This window comes from Crocodylus porosus, unplaced genomic scaffold (genome assembly GCF_001723895.1).
Source record: "Crocodylus porosus isolate Cpor-Errol unplaced genomic scaffold, CroPor_comp1, whole genome shotgun sequence".
NCBI classification, from domain to species: domain Eukaryota; kingdom Metazoa; phylum Chordata; order Crocodylia; family Crocodylidae; genus Crocodylus; species Crocodylus porosus.
In genome coordinates, this window is record NW_017728886.1 from 148,750,606 (window position 1) to 148,768,935 (window position 18,330).

An 18,330-nucleotide genomic window follows, 5' to 3' on the forward strand; every position below is an offset into this window, starting at 1 on the left:
CTGTCCATGCCGGTCGCCAACATCAGCTTGCAGGGACATGTAGCTTTCCTTCACATAGAGAGCTACACCCCCGCCCCTTTTGCCAACACGATCCCTCCTGTACAGGGTATAGCCCTCTATTCCTGTGGTCCAGTCACAGGTTAAACATCAACTTCAGATGTAACTCTTGTATAAAAAGGTTAATTTTAATGATGTATTATTAATAAATATCTGTTACAGTATAATATTTTTCAATTTTCAGCATCCCCTAAAAACAAAACAACAATGCTACTCTAAACATCACATAATACCCTATGTATTGTAAATAACATGGATTCTTACCCGTTGGTAGTAGAGCAGCAGTATTATCTTGATCAATTCTTGTGTTGTATGTAAGAGCATAGCACGAACCTTTAACACAATGAAACAGTAAATTGAGTTCACAATTCTCTAAGAAAAAGTATACCAGCAATATTTAAGGCAGATTCCTCTCGAGGTAATAAAGCCTGCTAGTTGCTCTTCAGATCTTGTTTAATTCCTATACTGCTGGTAATTCATTTTCTCTCACTACAATGGTATTGCTTCTATAAAAATTACAATCACATTTATTTTCAGGAGTTCACAGCACAGATTAAGTTAATTCCAGACACAAGCTTGAAAGATGCCATTCAACCAGAAGTGCCTCTTTTTACCAATTTAGAAAAAACATGTTAGTCCAGCCTGTTCTTAGCTATCAACTCACACTGCAAAATAGAGGAAAATATCATAACAATTATGTGCATTTTGCAGTCTTTCCTGCCACAATCTGCTTCATGTTCTAAAAATCAAGGGTATGATCCTGTAACTTTGAAACAAGAGTATCTCCACTGATTTCAATAAACCTTCTAGGCTCAGAAGCATTTACAAGAATAAAAGTAGCAAGAAAAACCCTGAATTTAGCAGGCAAGTAAGCTTTAACAGAGGGACACCTACAGTGTCTTTTTGCATCAACTTGTTTAAAAAAATAAATACATATTATATATATGTATAGATACATAGATATATATAGACATATTGATCCAAGAATTAGTTTTGAGACGCAGGGAAATTTTTAGCATTAAGAAAGCAGTGGACAAGCATGAAGACGTGCTTTGAGTGGCTAGAGCGTCATCAATATACTTTTTCTTTAGAAGATTAAACATCAAAACCAGGAAGCACATTGTTCAACCTTCGATGATCACAGTAGAGAAAGGAATAAGGGAAGAATACATCTCAAAGCACATATTTTTATGCACTCTTTGGACCTACAATTTATTATTCCCAAGTAATATTTCTATGATGGTTTTTATGCAAAGAATTAGACACTTACATTATTACAAACTCATATGGATAAGAGTAAATTAAGTCATCTCTAGGCTGGAAGAGAGCCATCATTAAACAATCACAACACCTTGCAAGAGTGCACAATACAAAGCAAACCATAACTAATACCCAATTAAAATTATAAGAGAAATCTGCACTGGCAGATCATAAATACCCAAAAGGAAATGAGTTGGAACACAGAGGCCAATCTTCTTCCTTCCCTTTCTTTTTATGACAAATGCCATGGTTCTTACACGTGTTCACCTTTTGCTATTCCCAGTAGGGTCTCATCTCCCAAACTGGGACTTTTTACATCTCGCTGTCCCCAATCATATATAAAACCACTTAAAGATTCTTACCTCAAAACTCTCTAAGGCAAGAAAACAAAGTATTAATAGCTGAAATCTTGGAATCCTTACTTTTAAAGGACATAAAACATTACTCTCTAGTGGCTCTCAAGATCATTCCTGTTAGAACTGTGCAGGAACAAAGTGCTGTAAAGGACAGAAAAATAAATGCTTTCAAGGAGCAGTGTACCTTTACAAGCATTGGTCTCAGGGTGCTAGCCAGAAAAGATCTATTAATCTAACTGAAGTACAGAAGTCTCTTTTTCTCCCACCATTAAAAAAAAAATTAAGGAAAAACAATTACACAAAAGCCAATGCACACTAACTTGCTGACTCTCCTCTCCTCTTCCTGTCCACTTTTCTTACCGTTTCTTTTACCAACCTCCTCCTCTGCCTTATGACAGCTATACAAGTATATATACAAGTGAACAGAAAGAAAGGGAGATGATGGGACTGATACAGACTTCTACTCTAATACTTTTCTCCCTCTGCTTACAAAAAACTTTCAGAACCAAGACTACCCCCCATAGAAACTAACAAAAACATGTTTTATTATTAAAAAAAACAGATAACACCTTTTTATTCGTTTGTCTTATTTGTTTTAAGCTCTCCTTTACCTGTCTTTACAAATGCACTGATAAATTCCTGTGCAACCAATTCATGAAGGGGTAAATTCTTCACCAGGTAGTACTCTCCCATATCTGTGGTAACACTTTTCAGAGGTTCTGGAAGCATGCCACATTCAGGAATCAAAAATGACACCTGTTAGGACCATATTTGTAATACACATTAGATGTTACACTCATATATAAGGAAAGGTCTAAAACAGCGCTGGAGGAGAGAGAGGGAAAAAAAGCAAAAAAAGCAAACACGGAGCTCTTATATCTGGATGGTTCCCTAATGTGCAAAATGAAGAGCCAGATTTTCAAAAGCTTATTCAGCATACCACATGTAGCATTGCAACATGATTTGTGTCAGAGACTTTAAAACACTGCAATCTGCGGGCCAAAAATGGATTAAGCTTAATTATAAATTACAGAAAGATTTTCCCCAAGCAACTGCATGCCCCTTGAGGATGTTTCTCCAAAATGCTTATAAAACATTCAGTGAAACAATATGCACACCAATCCTATAATCAGTGGAGAAAGTATCAGTGGACATCTACTTTGCAACAGACAGCAAACATGTAAGCTAGGATAGCGTATGGCACCACACAGAAGTAAAAACAGCTTTATCAATTTGGGGAGGAGGGAAAACCGGAGTAGAGAAGCAGAAAATAAAGAAGATACCTGAATTTAGACTACGCAAATGTGCACTTTTCATACTGTGGGCAGCGTAATCTAGTGTAAGTGTAATCAAGATTGATGCAGTGCACCCAAGCAAGGTTAGGCAAATCAGCCACAACATCTTGAACTTGTCACACTTGCTAGTGCTTAAAGAAAAAACTTCAAAGAAATAAAGCATCTGTTTTAATCTGCCATTTTATTATGTGAATGCCATAGTCACAAGGCTACAGCAACCACCACAGGCATGGTTTCAAAACTAACTCCACACAGTGGCTTCAGAGTATATAAAGACTTATTGTGGTGATAATATGGACAACCCGTTGCTCCATTTCACACAGGTATTAACTCAAAACAGGTGGCAGCAGTGGTGATTTAATATATGTCAAAGCAGGGACAAAACAAAGTAAAAACCAAGTGACAGGCACATTACAAATAAAAACAAGCTCTAACATAATTGTTCCAAACAGAATAAGAAAAAACAGATAGAAATGCTTTAAGTCAATTATATCAGCAAAAGTTTCCCATTAATTTCCTTGAGCCACTGGTATCACAGCTTAAGACTGGGAAAATCTTATTTCCTAGCTGGACAATCAAATTCAGTCTCAGGTGCTCTGAAGGAGCAATGACATTTTTGTTTCTACCCACGCTCCAGGAAATGGAGACTTTCCTATTAGCCTAATTATTTGACTGGCTGCCCTGGTCACTCTCAAACTTAGACCTTTGGAAAGTGCCAGCTCTTAGCTTTCATGTTTTTGGACTACAGAAAAAAACACAGAACTTGGAAAGCCGACAGCAAATCTGAAGGTTTCTGACACTCTGGATTCCTGCTTGAAATCTCTGGCCACGTCCAGATGAATGCGGACGTGTGGTATGCAGTGCCATAGACGGGTCTACAGTGCCACACACTGCACATGCAGGCATTCTCCACACTGCTGCCTTCAAGTGGGGGGGTGGAAATCCTGGGGTCAAAAAAACCCATACTGAAAAGCGGGATGGTGCACACGGCAGCAGCACATGCTGCCCAAAACTGGAGCCTGGCTGGCCAGAGCCAGCTCTGGCCAGGTCTCCTACTGTGGCTGCAGCCCTGGGAGACCCCTGGGACCCCACATAAGGCTGTTGGGGGCCAACACAGTTGCTGGCCTCAGCCTCCCCTACCACATACCAGAGAGCATAGCACAGGCATTCCCCAGGAACAAGTAGCAGTGGCAAAAGATGTGCTACTGGTACTTGTCCCAAGGGAAAACAAATGCCTGCGCTCATCTGGACTCACCCTCTGGGTTTATTTTGTCACTCACTTGCAGGCGCTTGCCCACCAAGCAAGACTAACACAAAACGGCCCCAGGGACCCCAGCTAAGGCTCTCTGTGCCCCTGCTGACCTGTTACAACTGGGCAGGGAGGGCAATTGCTTTGCTCTGGGCTGAAAACCCCTTTCTGGGGTTGGGTTGGGTTTGGTTTGGTTTTTTGGCTTGTCTCCCAGCTCTGCCACTGGCTTGGACCTTGATGAGCCTCAGTTTTCCTATCTGTAAAATGGGGAGAGGGCCAAGTGCCCAAGCAAAAGCTCTGGGCAGGACATCTCAGCCTGGGCATTAAGGGCACCTAAGGAGAGAGGGACAGGAAATCTTCCTTGGGTTTAATGACAACAATGCAATTCTCTCCCTCAGCAGGAGCAGACAGGCAGAGTGTGTGGTGACCACACAACCTTGTGCCTCCATTTTTCTATCTGTAAAGTGGGTGGGGGGTGAGCACTCACGCCACTATATCATCCTGAGTACTAACGGCATTCCCGCACCTAACGGGTAGGGGCTCCTTCTGATTTAATGTGTGATTAATTAATTTACAGTTTAATTGCTCTCCCTAAAGAGACCCAGGCAAGCTAGGAACGACGCCACGCCACAAACCCCCGCCCCCCGCGCGCACTCACGCGGCAGTTGTAGGCGTGGCCCCGCACGCGCGCGGCGTGGCGGGAGCGCTCGTGCCGCACGTGGCTCCTCTCGCAGACCAGCAGGTGCCGCGGGCTCTCGCGGAGCCTCCGCAGCAGCGCCGACATGCTGCAGCCAGCGCCGAACCCCAGGCACCAATCAGGAGCCGGGCCGGGCGGTGTCACCAAACCGGGGCTGGCGGAAGGAGCTCGTGAAGTCACTTCCGGCGGCTTTCCTGCGTTTCCCTGCAGCTACTTCCGGGGCTGGCTCTTCCAGGGCGGAAGGTGCCCGAGGGGTGTGCGTATGCTCTGCCTGGGAAAGGTGTTGCCTTCAGCTCATGCCGAGGGGGGATGAGCAAGAGGCAGAGGGGCAGCAGGAAGGGGGAGGAGCTGCTGGTGCTTGTGGTCAGCTGGTGGCTGCCTGCTAGGAACCTCATGCAGAGGTTTTCCTGCACCGTTTAAATGTTATTTATGTGTTGTCCCCCCACACCTCCCAGTATCATTTCCTTCTGCTTTGCAGAATTGTCGGGGCAAACACTGAGGCATCATCATTCGGATGAGAAAGGTTTCTACAATCTAATGAATTTGTCTAATGAATTATTTTCCAAGTCTTGGCTGTGAGCCTGGCTCCAAGCATTGCTCTTGTTACCAGTGGGATTAGAAATCTCCTTTTAAGAAAGCTGTTTTTCATGTAATCACTAGACTCCAGGAGGTGGAGATTTGGAAGAAGGATGCAAGAGCTGTGATAAAACCACAAGCCTTGATGATGCTGAGGAGACGCTTTCAAATCCTCATCTGTCTCCAGGAGCTGAGGAAGTAAAAAAAAATGCGAGTATCTCAAGTTGCAAGAAAATCACTAGAGGAGCTAGCAACATGGAAACTGGAGCCTGCTAAAGAGTTAATTCATCACCTGTCCCACTTAGAGTTAAGGCTATTTTGTGGGGGGTAGAGGGGTATCTTCTGTTAGACCAACTGCATGGTTGGGAGGGACTTTGGATGAGTGTTGAAACAAGGTTTTGGGCAATGAAGAGTTAAACTTTTTAAAAATTTATGTATCATGGTGCTTAAAGGAACTTTGTCATCAGTGTGAGGGAAAGATAAGTTAGCCAAATGCAAAACAATGTCAGAAAAACATGGGCGAGACTGGTGTACAAAGTGTAGAGCTCCTTCCATGATCAATACATTTTTTTTCTATGGTTAGGCCTGGTTCTGTGTTGCTTTGCCTATCCGCTGTGTGTTTACGCTAGAACATTTTATTTACATACAAACAATGTGAGTTCATTGTGGCTAGATAATATTATCAAATAATTGATTTTGTATTTTTTGTAGTCCTTTCACACCATGCACATTTAGTAGAAGTATCTCTAGCATGGTTCCGACACCATCACATGGGAAATTCCTACCCTCTTCACAAACACACACGCTCAACGAACACTGATAACGGTACAAGCTGTAGGAAATTCCATCATTCTCTTTCTCTCACACTTTGATAACATTACATCCCATAGGAAACCGCTAGGCACACTGATAATCATCTCATCCACAGAAAGCTGTGTTGCTAATACATCCTACAAGATTCATTCAGCACTCTTAATGTAGATACTTCTCTTTCTACATAGATAGTGGCAGGACATCAGTGTAGGATGTCGGCTGTAGTACAGTAATATAATATCCCCTAGCCCAGCCACTTCAAGCAGGCACCAATAATGAATGAGCCATCCCTCATGTATTCTCATGTCCTGTATTCTAGACAGCAATTAAGAAGTGGTAATTGACTTCTTCCACTCAAGATTCCTCTGGTGAACCAGAAAAAATGGCTGGAACAATTAGGAAGCATGTTTTCTTGCTATTTCAGGAGCCCTGCTGGGTAGAGTCAGAATTCTGAGATGGTCATTGGAAATACTGAACAAATGAGGGATGTGTCTGTCATCTGTGGGATGTGTTGAAGCATATAGACACCTTGAGGACTGTGTGAAGTGAAAATGAATGTGTTAGGGCCTTGCTAGAGGTGTAAAGACCCACAAGATGTCAGATGTGCTGGAGGCAGTTTAGCAACCTGCCCCTTTGGCAGACAACTCATAACCCTACATAGGAAATACATATCTGGACCTCAGAAAACTGTGAGGTGTGTTGAGAACTTGTAAGACAGGCCAGTACATAGATTCTGCTCAGGTGTTATCACGGTCTCATGGGAATTTTTGGGACTCTTTGAGCTATCTATGAATTCGGGCTCATTGAGACTCTGTGAGGTCTCATATGCATCCAGTTTGACAGGATTTTAAAAACGTTGCATTTCTGTTTTACTGGGCTTGCAAGATAGGAATGCTGAACCGTAAGTAGGCCTGAGCCTTGACATCAGCCTAAGCCATATCTGATGAGTTAGAGGCTACATAGAGAGCCTACCCTTCACATCAGTTCAACAGCTATAGAGTCTGATATACTTACCCCACAAGGACGTAGTAGTCTGGAAAGTCATGATTATGACTTTTCTAAGATTGTTTAAAGATGAAGGATGTGTAAATTGCCTTTTCCTTTTCTACTCATCCTCCTTCCTTAGCCATCATCTCTTTGTTTTCTGTCATTCTGGTTGCTCTTTCAGCTTAGACTAGTCCAAACTACCTAAAGTGACCATAATCACAGCTACCAAGTCAACCCATTTTCAAATGTCTCCCAGAGTTTTTTCAATACATAAATAATAGAGGAAATAGAAGCCTGTGTCAGGCAAGCTGTAAATGCTGAGTCTGAAAGAAGACAGGTTTTATAATAGTCCATCAACAATTGCTCCAGGAATGACCAAGAACTTCTGTAAGATTGCTACCTTAGCAATATTAGTATACTAAGTTAAAGTTAAGCCACAGTACTGTGAAGGTCATGGCACAGCATCTAACTTTTGTTATCTCATGTCAGCATGTAGGACTGTGAGAATGATTGCTTACTTCTCTAATTGGGTGGCTGCCAAGAAAAAATTCCTGTTGGTTGCTGCACTGTTTTTAAGAGACAGGATACAGTTAGGTCATTTCCAAATGGATCTGAAGTGTCAGACCTCCGTTATTTCACTAGCTTACCTGATATATAGTTTGCTGGACTAATGTCAGAGCTCAAATCTGAGTTCACCAGCTCACTCACCAAGTGATAGCTTGTTGAACTGGTGTAGATATTTTGGGTTCCTGTAAATTGACTAGCTCAACACCTCCAGCTTGCTGGACTAAGGATGAACCATGAACTTCTGGGAGCTGACCATCTATACCACTGTAGGGTGCTGGGATGGTATCCAGGCAAAAAACTCGATTAGGATCAGCTCTCTCAATGGCTCTAGCCTGCTGGTGTCACACCATAGATGTATGACATCCCTGGCTCAGCACTTTTTGCTTCCTGGACTGATATCAAGCCACAAATATATTTTGGGTAACTATCACAGAAGTTATAGCTCTTGAACTGATGTGAAGTTTTGCATCTCTTAGATATACCTTTGACTCATGTCAGGGCTTATGCCTCCCTAGGGTTAGTAGCTCAGCATTTTTACCTTGCCAAATTGATAACAAAGCTGAGGCCTCGGTGATGTAAATGTTTGTGCTCCATTGGTACAGGCTGTAGCTATATTATGATCTAGGCCTTGGTCTCTGATATTGCTGGCTCACGCCTATACTCTACTTCCTGATTTATTTGAAGAGGCTGGTTAGTATCTGTCCTAGAAGAACCATAGATTACTGGTATGATAGTAGGTACAAGGTCATTATGAATTCACTAGCCCAGTACTCCTGGCTTGCTTGGCTGATTCTAAGACACTGATCTCTGTAACATGTCTGGCTTTATGTGTATACCTTTCTGGGGTGATGCCAACCACAGTCTGCTTGGAGCTCATTAGTTCTGCACTTCCAGTTTGCTAGGTTTTTGTTAAGGTATAGGGTTTGGAAGTCATTGGCTCCAGTGACCTTTTTAAAGGGTAGTTTAAATTCTACAAACAAGCCAATTGCTGGTGTAATTACAAGGCTCCTAATTTGAAAAGAATATACCTGTTACATTACATTTGTCTCTGGCTGATATTCACATGGTCATTTATAAAATATAAAAATTAGATGATTCGTGTCAACTAAATGAAGTATGCAGCTGCAAGATTCAACTATCAGCATGTAGGTACAGCATTTACAGACCTTCAGGCAAAGCTTGTGTCAATAGATGAGCTTTGCGCCATTATTTGAACATGCTGTGTCACAAAAGTGAAAATGTAAATGTTCATTCATTTGCAGTGCAGCTCTAATCTTGTGGAGGGGTAATAATGAGAGGGTTAGTGCTTTGTGCTGTTGCTAAATTAAGTTCAACGAAAAATAAAAGTGTTGGGCAGGGTCTGGACAGACAACATATGGAGCTGTGTATCTAGCAAAGCCTAGCTGTTTTTTTTCTAGGGATGGTGGTCAGAGCATATTTTACTTCATTTCAGTCAAGTCCTGTAATTTTCATTGCTATATTTTTAGACTGATGCAACTGCCAAGCCATCACCATTATCCCTCACTCACAAATTGATTGTCACCAGATACAGTGATGTGTATTAAAAAAAAAACCTTTGCAATGTATACACTAGTCTTTAAAATGTCAGAATATTCATGTTTAAATATAAGCTGTCTCAGGACATGGTAACTGTTGTAAATGTTGACTTCCTTACAGTGACTACTATATTTCTGTGCTTAGGTAGGTGTGAGGTTTCAAAGTATTGTGACACTGGGCGTTTTAAACATAAAATCATTTGTATTTCTCAGACCCTGGAAATCCACCGCAGTCTCTGTAAGTGTCTCCACTCAAAATCTGGGTAATTAGGTAATACAACAGTTTGGTTTTTATATGTTTGAAAAAAATTATATGTTGTCATCAAGAAGTAGCATTTTGAGGCAGAGTGTAATAATGGCGTGGAGTTGGGTAGGATTTGTGAAATGTTTCCTGGCACTGGTGAAAAACTGACTCTGTTTTCTATAAAGATGACAGGATTTGGAATGAAATGCCTAGTCTTCACATTATCTGGAAATGTTTCTTGTCACAGAAGCCAAGAGCTTCTTCCATATTTTTTTTCAGCTTTGAAATCAGATCCGGTTTCTCAGAGCTGAGGTGCAGTGTAAAGCACAAAATGATCTTATAAATTTCTTTGCATTCTGGTTTGTCATCTATGACTAGAAATCAGATAGGATTAACATATATTATTCAATACTGCTGATTCTTAACATTTATTTGCCATGCTTACTTCAAATCTGTTCAATGCTTCCAAACTACCATCAAAACAGTGTTCCTTCCAGTCACTGTTTTTTCTGAAATATTGTTGACTGAAAAAGAACAGGAAGGAAGTTGCCTTGAATTGTCTAACCTTAGCTATCGTTAGTGGTATTTCTAAAGATGGCTTGTTTTGCATTTCTTTATAGCCCACTTCATGACACAGAAACAGGCAGATATATCAGAATGTATAGATTTTTTTAGCTAAGGGGAATAAAATGAACAAAATCCCTCTTTGGTTTTTACTCTTCAGATTTTGAAACTGAAAAAATGGCGCCAAAATTGGTAAGGGTACCTTCAAACTCTCGTCTTCATTTCTAGGATGAACTAGGAGGAACCAAGGGGTGATTATACTGTGAGCATTTTTAGTATTCTTAGACCCAGTGTCCAGATTAACAAGAGAATGCAAAAAGGTCCGCTGTGCACTGTTTTCAAGCAGATTCCAACTCATTACCAACAGGACAAACTCTCCCTGGGAGCAGGGGTCTGTACACTCAGTGTACTCATAGAACCCAGGAGTTATAATTCTGGTAGTTTCTTTTTCTGAACTCACACTGAAGCTGCTCCTGGCAGGATGAATACTGAGGGCTAGCTAGCTATCAGGGCTCTGCAAAACAGCACCATTTTGTTTCGTCTTCCTTTTTGACATTTCGACGGGACAGTGTTTCATTTAGAGTTTTGTTTTGTTTTGAAATCACTGTTCCGTTTAGTTTCATTGAAACTGTTTTGCTCTTTCAGTGCTGTTTCAACTTTTCACCCGTAGGCTATAATGAGGAAGCACATAACTGCCTATAACTTTGTCATTTTTTGGCAGATTTGGATGAAAACAGCAGGCATGGTAGCCCCTGCTGGGGCCATGAAGCCTGCTAAGTTTCAAGGACATATAGGTGCAGGGGTTTCTGGGAAACTGTACCTCAAGCTGCTGGCAAGCAAAACTCGTGATGTGTGACTGTGTGTGTGTGTTAAGGCTCTTGCTGGTGCTGGGGCCTCTACATGACACAGTAGTGTGTCCCAATAAGGCCGCCTCCTCCCCTACAAGCCTCAGCCTGGTCCACCACTTTAAATGACAACATGTAATAATTTTGTAAGTAGCACCAGCAGCATCTCAGGCAGCCAAACAGTCACAGTGTCAAAGCAGTCCTTCCCCCTTTCCCCCTCCCTCTCCTTACTTTGTTTCCCTGCAGGCAAGCCCAGCTTCAGCTTCAAACCTTGAAATGTTTCAAAACTTTCGAAATGTTTCAACTACCATTGTTTCGTTTTGAGGCTGTTTCGAAGCCCTTCGTTTCATTTTGATTTCACTGTTTGGAGCTTGAAACAAGTTGAAAAAGCATCAAAATGAAACAGCTGGAGAAATGTCACATAGCCCTGTTAGCTATGGGGTGTGTTTTCCTCGTGAGTCTTAATATGACTTTGCAGCTAACATGAAGAAATTGGAAATGGCTGACAAAGAGACCTCTCACTCACCTGCCCTCATGACCTTAAAGAAAGACAGCAAGAAGGCAATGGGAAAATATGTCAGAGAAGTTGCTGGGGAATGCTCCTTAGCCTCCATCTGCCTTTAAAGAATCAGATTGTGTTGGCTCATGCAGGGTGATGGTGGAGAGTTGCTGTGTTGGTTTGCTTTCTTGCACAGAATTGCAGTCTCTACCTTCAGGGTATCAAAAGGCATGCTTGTTCTTTTACCATGTCTCTAGTTTCAAGTTGACCAAAAGTAGGGAGGAGGTGGGAACATAGCCCCACTCTAATCATGCTGGCCTGACACCAACACGTAGACAGTGTACTGCACCCCATAATGCAGCCAGACTCCCTCTGTACATCAAAGGCTTATGGAAGATACCATCCAGAATTTCACTAGAGCACTATGGCTGCCATAGTTCACAGCAGTATCTAAATGGAATGAAAAGGCGATACTGCATTTCCTGTACATCTTTTGGAAATACATGTTAAAATGCAAACAGCTTTCAAAACAGAGGACTTCTCTTGCTGAAATCTCTGGGAAAGAGTTTCTTTCTATCTCAGTTTGTCACACGTCTTATAGGAGTCATCCACTCCCATTACATGTTGCAACTTAAATTAGTATTGCTTTACTAATGTTTGCTATGTTGTGTGGGGGTTACGTCTACGCTGATGCAATATTCTCGCCTTTCTTCCCTCTGATTGCATAGTCTGGGCTAATAATGATGTTTACTGACTCTCTCCTGCCACATCTTGATTATTATCTGATGTTATAAGCGGGAGGTGTTATTGGTTATCAGCCCCAGTAAAATCGGGCAATCCATAGTGGGGAAGGGGATCTTCTTTAGTTATTAATTTGTTTTTTTGTACTTCTTGTATAGTACCACTAGTACTAACCATCAAGTTAAAATCACAGTCTTACTTCTTTTGGCTTCACAGTGTCTTTTATTTATACCTTCTAGAACTTACATCCATCACTTAGTGGTTATGTGTTGTGATACAGAGTGCCTTAGGTGAGGTCTATGTCGAGTGACGTACTAGCTGTCTGGCACGGGGCCCCGCCCCTCAACTCTCCTGCCATGACTTGATGTTATTGAATGAAAGAAGGGTTCAGTGGAGATCCTCTTCCTGGGGTCCCCGGGGACAGTAGTACTCACTGTCTTGGTATAATGTTCCATGCGGCTCCACCTCCCCTACACCTGTCCATTCACCAACTGGATGGGTGCCACCTGTGTGGTTAGATCATGCTCAGTCGACCCCTTTCGCCGGGGGCGGAAATCAGTGTTGGTGTGGGTCCTGGTGGGATTAGCCTGGTCGTCCTGATGGCTAGCATCTCCGCCTCAGACACTGACGGGCTGGGCTCAGGTAGGCTAGCGTCCTCTTTGACACCTCTGGACGGATGCATCTAATTTATTCTTTTACCAAAACAATGGACTGCTGTAGAGGAGAAGGGTGTGGGATTACCTCCTCCTTCCCAGCCTGCTACAGGGGCTTAATGCGTGCATCTTGGGGCCCGCAGGGACTGCCCCCGCCCCTTTGGGAATCTGTGGGGGCACCTCACCGCCACAGAATTTATATCAATTAAATATCAGTATCAACTTAAATGGAATCCAGCTTGGATACGATCTTCCTTTAATCATGTTACTGTTTCTCTAACTCTTTTTAGTATGTGTGTTTTATATCCTCCCTCATTTGGTCTTGTTAATTCCTCCTTATTTCTCTGGGCATGGTCTCTTTTCCTGAGGACCAGCAGCGCCCACTCTCAATTTCCTCTTCTTTTCTGTTTTTTTCCTGCTTGTGTTCAATAGGCTTGCTACAGAGCCCTGCTAAATAAACCAGCAACCCCCCCCCCCCCAATCCCAGTCACTTCCCAATGGGATAAGGGTCCCTTCACTCCTTTCACTCTCCTCCAGGAAAATCACCTCCTTAGATTCTTCATCAGCAGTTCTCTGTCGAACTGGCTCTGTTTGCCACCCTCACTCTCTGTAAGTCTGACTCCGCAGGGTCTTTTCCTTCCTGTTTCTCCTCTCTGAGCCTCTCTCCTCCTCCTCTTCTTGCATCTGTCTTATTTCGGCCCCGCCCCCTTTTGCCACAGGGCATTTGATCCTCACTGAACAGCTGCTTCTGAATCTCTGCACTCCTCTGGTTCTCCTTTCCTTGTCTTCTTCGGTCCCCATTCCTGCCGTGAGGGTTTTACTTGTTACTTCTGTTTCTTCACACGTGTCAACACACAGTTTTATAAATATAGTTTAATCTACTTAACACTTGTGCTTTCTTAAAAAGTTATACTATTACATCCCTATGACCACACAGATGTTCATAAAAGCTGAGTACTGAAATTCTTTTTTTGCAGAACTTACATAGTTGTCACTGGATGTCTGACCAAGTTTGGACTACAGAATTTACCCTGGAAATTTCAGCAACGTTTTAAAAATATCCCTTCTTAATGCAATACCCAATATATCTTAATCATACAAATTGTAGCAAAGTAACCTAGCAGGTTATTTAGTTCATCAGTCAGCAATATTCAGAGCTGTGGGCCCAAACAACCCATCTTGGGTCTGAGGGGGGCTAGTGTTCTGGCCCAGCTGCAACTCTGGATTTTCTCTGCTGCTGGTTTTCCCTGTTCCCCATGTGCAGTGTGGGTGAAATGCTGCTGCAGTGCAGCCAGAGCCCCTCACTGATAGCTCTGCAGCCCAGATCCAGTGGCTCTGAAGGTGGTATATTGCAGACCCTGGATCTAATCCAACCCCTTGCTCAAGATAGGATCACATGTGACTAAACCTTCCCAGCCAAGTGTTTGTCTGGCCTGCTCATGAGAATTTCCAGGGATGGAAATACCACAACCTCTCTGGGTAGTCTTTTTCCATACTTGATTGTAATTTAAAGGGAAGTTGACGTTGCTAGGAATTGGAATGAAAAAAGTTAATTTGTGTTTGATTATGTATAATTTGTTATCATGATGAAGTGTGTGTCAGTGCAGTGACTAAAGTGCGACTCCTTATAGCTCAAATCTAGCCAAGCCAGCATTAAATCCGAAACACTGGAACCTCTTTTTAACAGGTGTAGCTTGCCACATGGGAGAACAAATTTAATCTATATCACCCACCGGCCATGCTCTGACAATATTCTATTCACATATAAGAAGGAGGGCACTTGAAGGGAAGATATTTTACAATAACTAGTCTAGAATAAATATTCTGGTATAGCTATGTTGGTAAATTTCCAAGCATAGAAGTGGAACTCCCTATAAGTTACTTTTGAAAGTGGGACTTTGGTACTAACTCATATCGATACTTTTGCAAATATTATCCTTAACTAATTGCCTTTTTGTTGCTTCCCTCTGCTGGGTACAGTTATAGATATGGTGACCATATTATTTTTAGGGAAATCCAGGACCGTTTCAAGTGAAGCCAGAGTGGCATGGTGCACCAAACAAACAGGCAGGCACTGCCTCTGCTGCTGTGAGAGACCAAGGTGAGTGGACTGGGGTGGTGCCCAGCGCAGCCCAGCCCAGCCCAGCCCTCCCCCGCCTCCAGCTGCTGCTCAGGAGGAGCTGGGCTGGACATGTGTGGGCAGGGTGATATCTGCTTGCGCACAGCAGCAGTGGTACCTGCCCTCCCACCTGCCTGGCACACCATGCTGCTCTACTGCCGTGCCAGACTGTGCCCCTGACTGCCTGTTTCCTCGTACAGCAGCACCACTTATTGGTGGGGTGTGGTGGGGGGGCACCAAAATACAAATTCACCCAGGATGCCATTTTCCTTCAGGCTGGCTCCGTTGCTGTAGAATCAGGCGCAGTAGTCAGTAGAAAAAGAAGGGATCATGTTTGGTGGCCAATTCTCAGACTTTTGTTTCAGTTTTAACCAACTGGCTGGGAATTCATCCAGCCGAACCAGGACATATGATCACCCCATAGAGCATGCTTTGCTCTTTGGAATACTCTTAAGATCCCAAATTGTCATATTTAAATCCATGATTAGGTACTGTAAAGTGACCAGCTGGGTAGCTTGCCTGCCCAAGAGTCCTTACAACTTTTTCTTTTGTTTTCTCCTCCTCCAGAGAACTATAGACACATATAGATAGATGATCTAGATGTGTATTTCCATAGGACCTCAGCCTGCTGGCTGAAGTGAGGGACGAGTCTTAGGCTGAGATCCACACACCTACGTTCTCTCCTGCCACGTCTTTGGTGTTTATAGGAGTATGTTCAGTACCTCCATGTGCAGTTCCGCCTGCTCGTCATCTGTCCCATGACGCTGAGGGCTCCACCATCCTTATACCCTCACCCGGTCCACCAGTAGTCTAAGTGTCCTCAGGTTTGTATTCAGCCGCCAGGTTCCTCCCCGGGGCCTTTACCTGAACAAAAAAACCAAAAAGAATCTACACCTCCTGTCCTGGAGGATTGTTGACCATCTTTTGGCAATAGACAAACAAAACATCAGTGCCACTATTCTCTTCTTCCCCTGTTCATGTCCTTATGATCGCGCCTCTTGCACCTTCTGTTGCGGTCATCACAGTACGCTCATCTCATTGAGGTCATCATTTTTAATTTTTTCTTGTACCCTTTTTAGGGTCATTATGGTACCAGGCTTCAATAGTGCCCCTCTATTGGAGTCTTTACGGTACCTTTTCTCCATCGGGCTCTGCTGGCTGCTGAGGAGATCACAGGTAGTTCCTGACCCTGCCAATCCACCGTACCTTCTTCTAGAGCTCCTCTGGGGAGTTCCTCTCTGTAGGCGCTTCCTTCCAGCCCTCCACGTGGCTCTTACAGATTCCTCCAGTGTTGTTCGGCCCGGCTCCTTTGCTTCCAGTCCTGCGCTCTCTCCTCCTGCCTGCTCTGGGCTCCTCTTTATACTGTGGTTCAAGTTCCCAGCTCCTCCCCTCCAGACACCTGGGTATGAAGGGTTTCAGCCAGGTCCTTTGGGGCTGTGGGTCTAAGGTAGCTGCTTCTGGTTTTGGCATGGGCTCTCTCACAGGTACCAAAGCATGGTTTTTTTTGAAAGCCCATAGCAGATTTAGCACAAATCCTATTAAGGTAGGACTTTTTGTGGTTTTATGGGTATAAAGAGATGTCATCAAATGAAGCAGGTCAGGTGTGGTGGGATACATTTTGGCATAGCTGATCCGCTTCATTGGATGAAATACATGTTGCCCTTTGTCCTGCCTGTTGATCCTGTGGGACAACTGGTGTTCCCTGCTATGAGAAACATGCCCAGCTTTCTCCCTGACTTTGCTTACACAGAGCATCTCTGATTTGCTCCAGAGCATCTCTGAGATGTGTCTCTGTAAGAAGGGAAATTTCTCAGGTGCACAGGCTTGAGCCCATCAAACTCAGGGAGTGCCTACCCGATACAACTGGAGCTCGAGTGCAGGCCACAAAACTAACAGATATCTGATGCAATAAATCAGCAGAAACTATTATCACCTTTGTTGCACCCACAAATTTGGGCATTTGTGGTGCAACAAATGGTATAGACATCTATTTGCTTTTCCTTTGTACCACCATAAAACTTGTTAAGACAGCACAAAGGCAACGTCTATTTTTATAAGGTACTTCAGAAATCCCACGTTTTGGGATTAAGTGTGGGTTTAGGGCAGGGGTCAGCAACCCCCAGCATGAGTGCCGAGCATGGCATGCAAGACCGGTTGGCTTAGCACACCACTGCCAGCCTGGGCTCTAAGCAGCAGCTGCCAGCCACAGAGCCCTTGCTGCTCCCAGCAGGTGGCTGGGAGGCTGCAAGCCCTGCTACATGCAAACCAGGTTCTTTGGGCCGTCTGCAGCTGGGAGGCTGCAAACAGCTGCTCTGGGCTCCAGCATGTCGGCACTCCAGCACCTTCCAAGGTAGACATTGTGGGGTTTTTTGGTACTCCGGCCAAAAAATGTTGCCTACCCCTGGTTTAGGGTCTAATTTTAGGCTTGTTTTGAAACTGCTGGCTGCAAACTGCATATGAAAACATTAATGTTTGAGTCTCAAAGTATCCTATATACCTGTGTCCACATAAGGGATCTATGTACTGATCTCCTACATTTGGCTTTTAAAGAGAGGATGTTTCCTCCAATCTTTCCTCCCTTGAGCTCTATGGAACCCCTATACAAGGAAGGAGTTACATGGGGCTTGGAAGGAGAGGAACAAGGTATGGCTACGTCCATGTGGAAATCATATAGTTGGGAATGGTACAAGTTTCCTCTGGTTGCCTTCCATCCCAGGACCATAATCACAGCTTATCCTGAGAAACTATATAGCATTCAGCCACTGACCTCTGCAGGGGCTGTGTAAAGAGCAGCACAAAGGTGAGAGTCCCACAGTCAGGCCCCATATCCACAGGGTTCAGACCACCTCTCCCATCTGAGCTCCAGGAACTTTTGGACAAGATATCCTCCTGAAATCCTTTCCATCCAGGGAATAGGTAGTAAGGAACAAGGTAGGGGGACTGCTATGGAGTTTTCCAGCCTCCCTGACTTCCTTCTGCAGAGAAATCCACATGGTGTGCATATTGATAATTTTACATCAAATGCGTTTACTCAGCAAGGATATTTCAGAAGAAAAATAGATCATATCTTTGAACAAGCCACATAAATACTCTGCAATAAGCTGCTACAGTACCAAAGAACCCCCAGTCCACTAACCACACCCCCTTGGTTGTTACATGCCATCCCACACTGGAACCTATGAGAACTGGGGTTGGAAACCTTTTACTTAACTGTGGGCCACCCATTGCAAACCAGCTGGCACTACATGCTGC

General features: G+C 43.5%; 1 protein-coding gene across 1 annotated transcript in view; it reads right to left on the bottom strand.

Moving 5' to 3' along the window:
* The window catches only part of RPP40 (ribonuclease P/MRP subunit p40), a 14,882-nt gene extending 9,765 nt beyond the window's left edge, over window positions 1–5,117 (bottom strand). The window contains exons 1-3 of the mRNA XM_019542840.1: window positions 4,876–5,117; window positions 2,285–2,429; window positions 322–390 (exon numbers count right to left, since the gene is read on the bottom strand). Of these exons, the coding sequence (XP_019398385.1) occupies window positions 322–390; window positions 2,285–2,429; window positions 4,876–5,001 (340 nt within the window). The 5' untranslated portion in view covers window positions 5,002–5,117. The remainder of the gene's footprint in view (window positions 1–321; window positions 391–2,284; window positions 2,430–4,875) is intronic.
* Window positions 5,118–18,330: the final 13,213 nt, after the last annotated feature.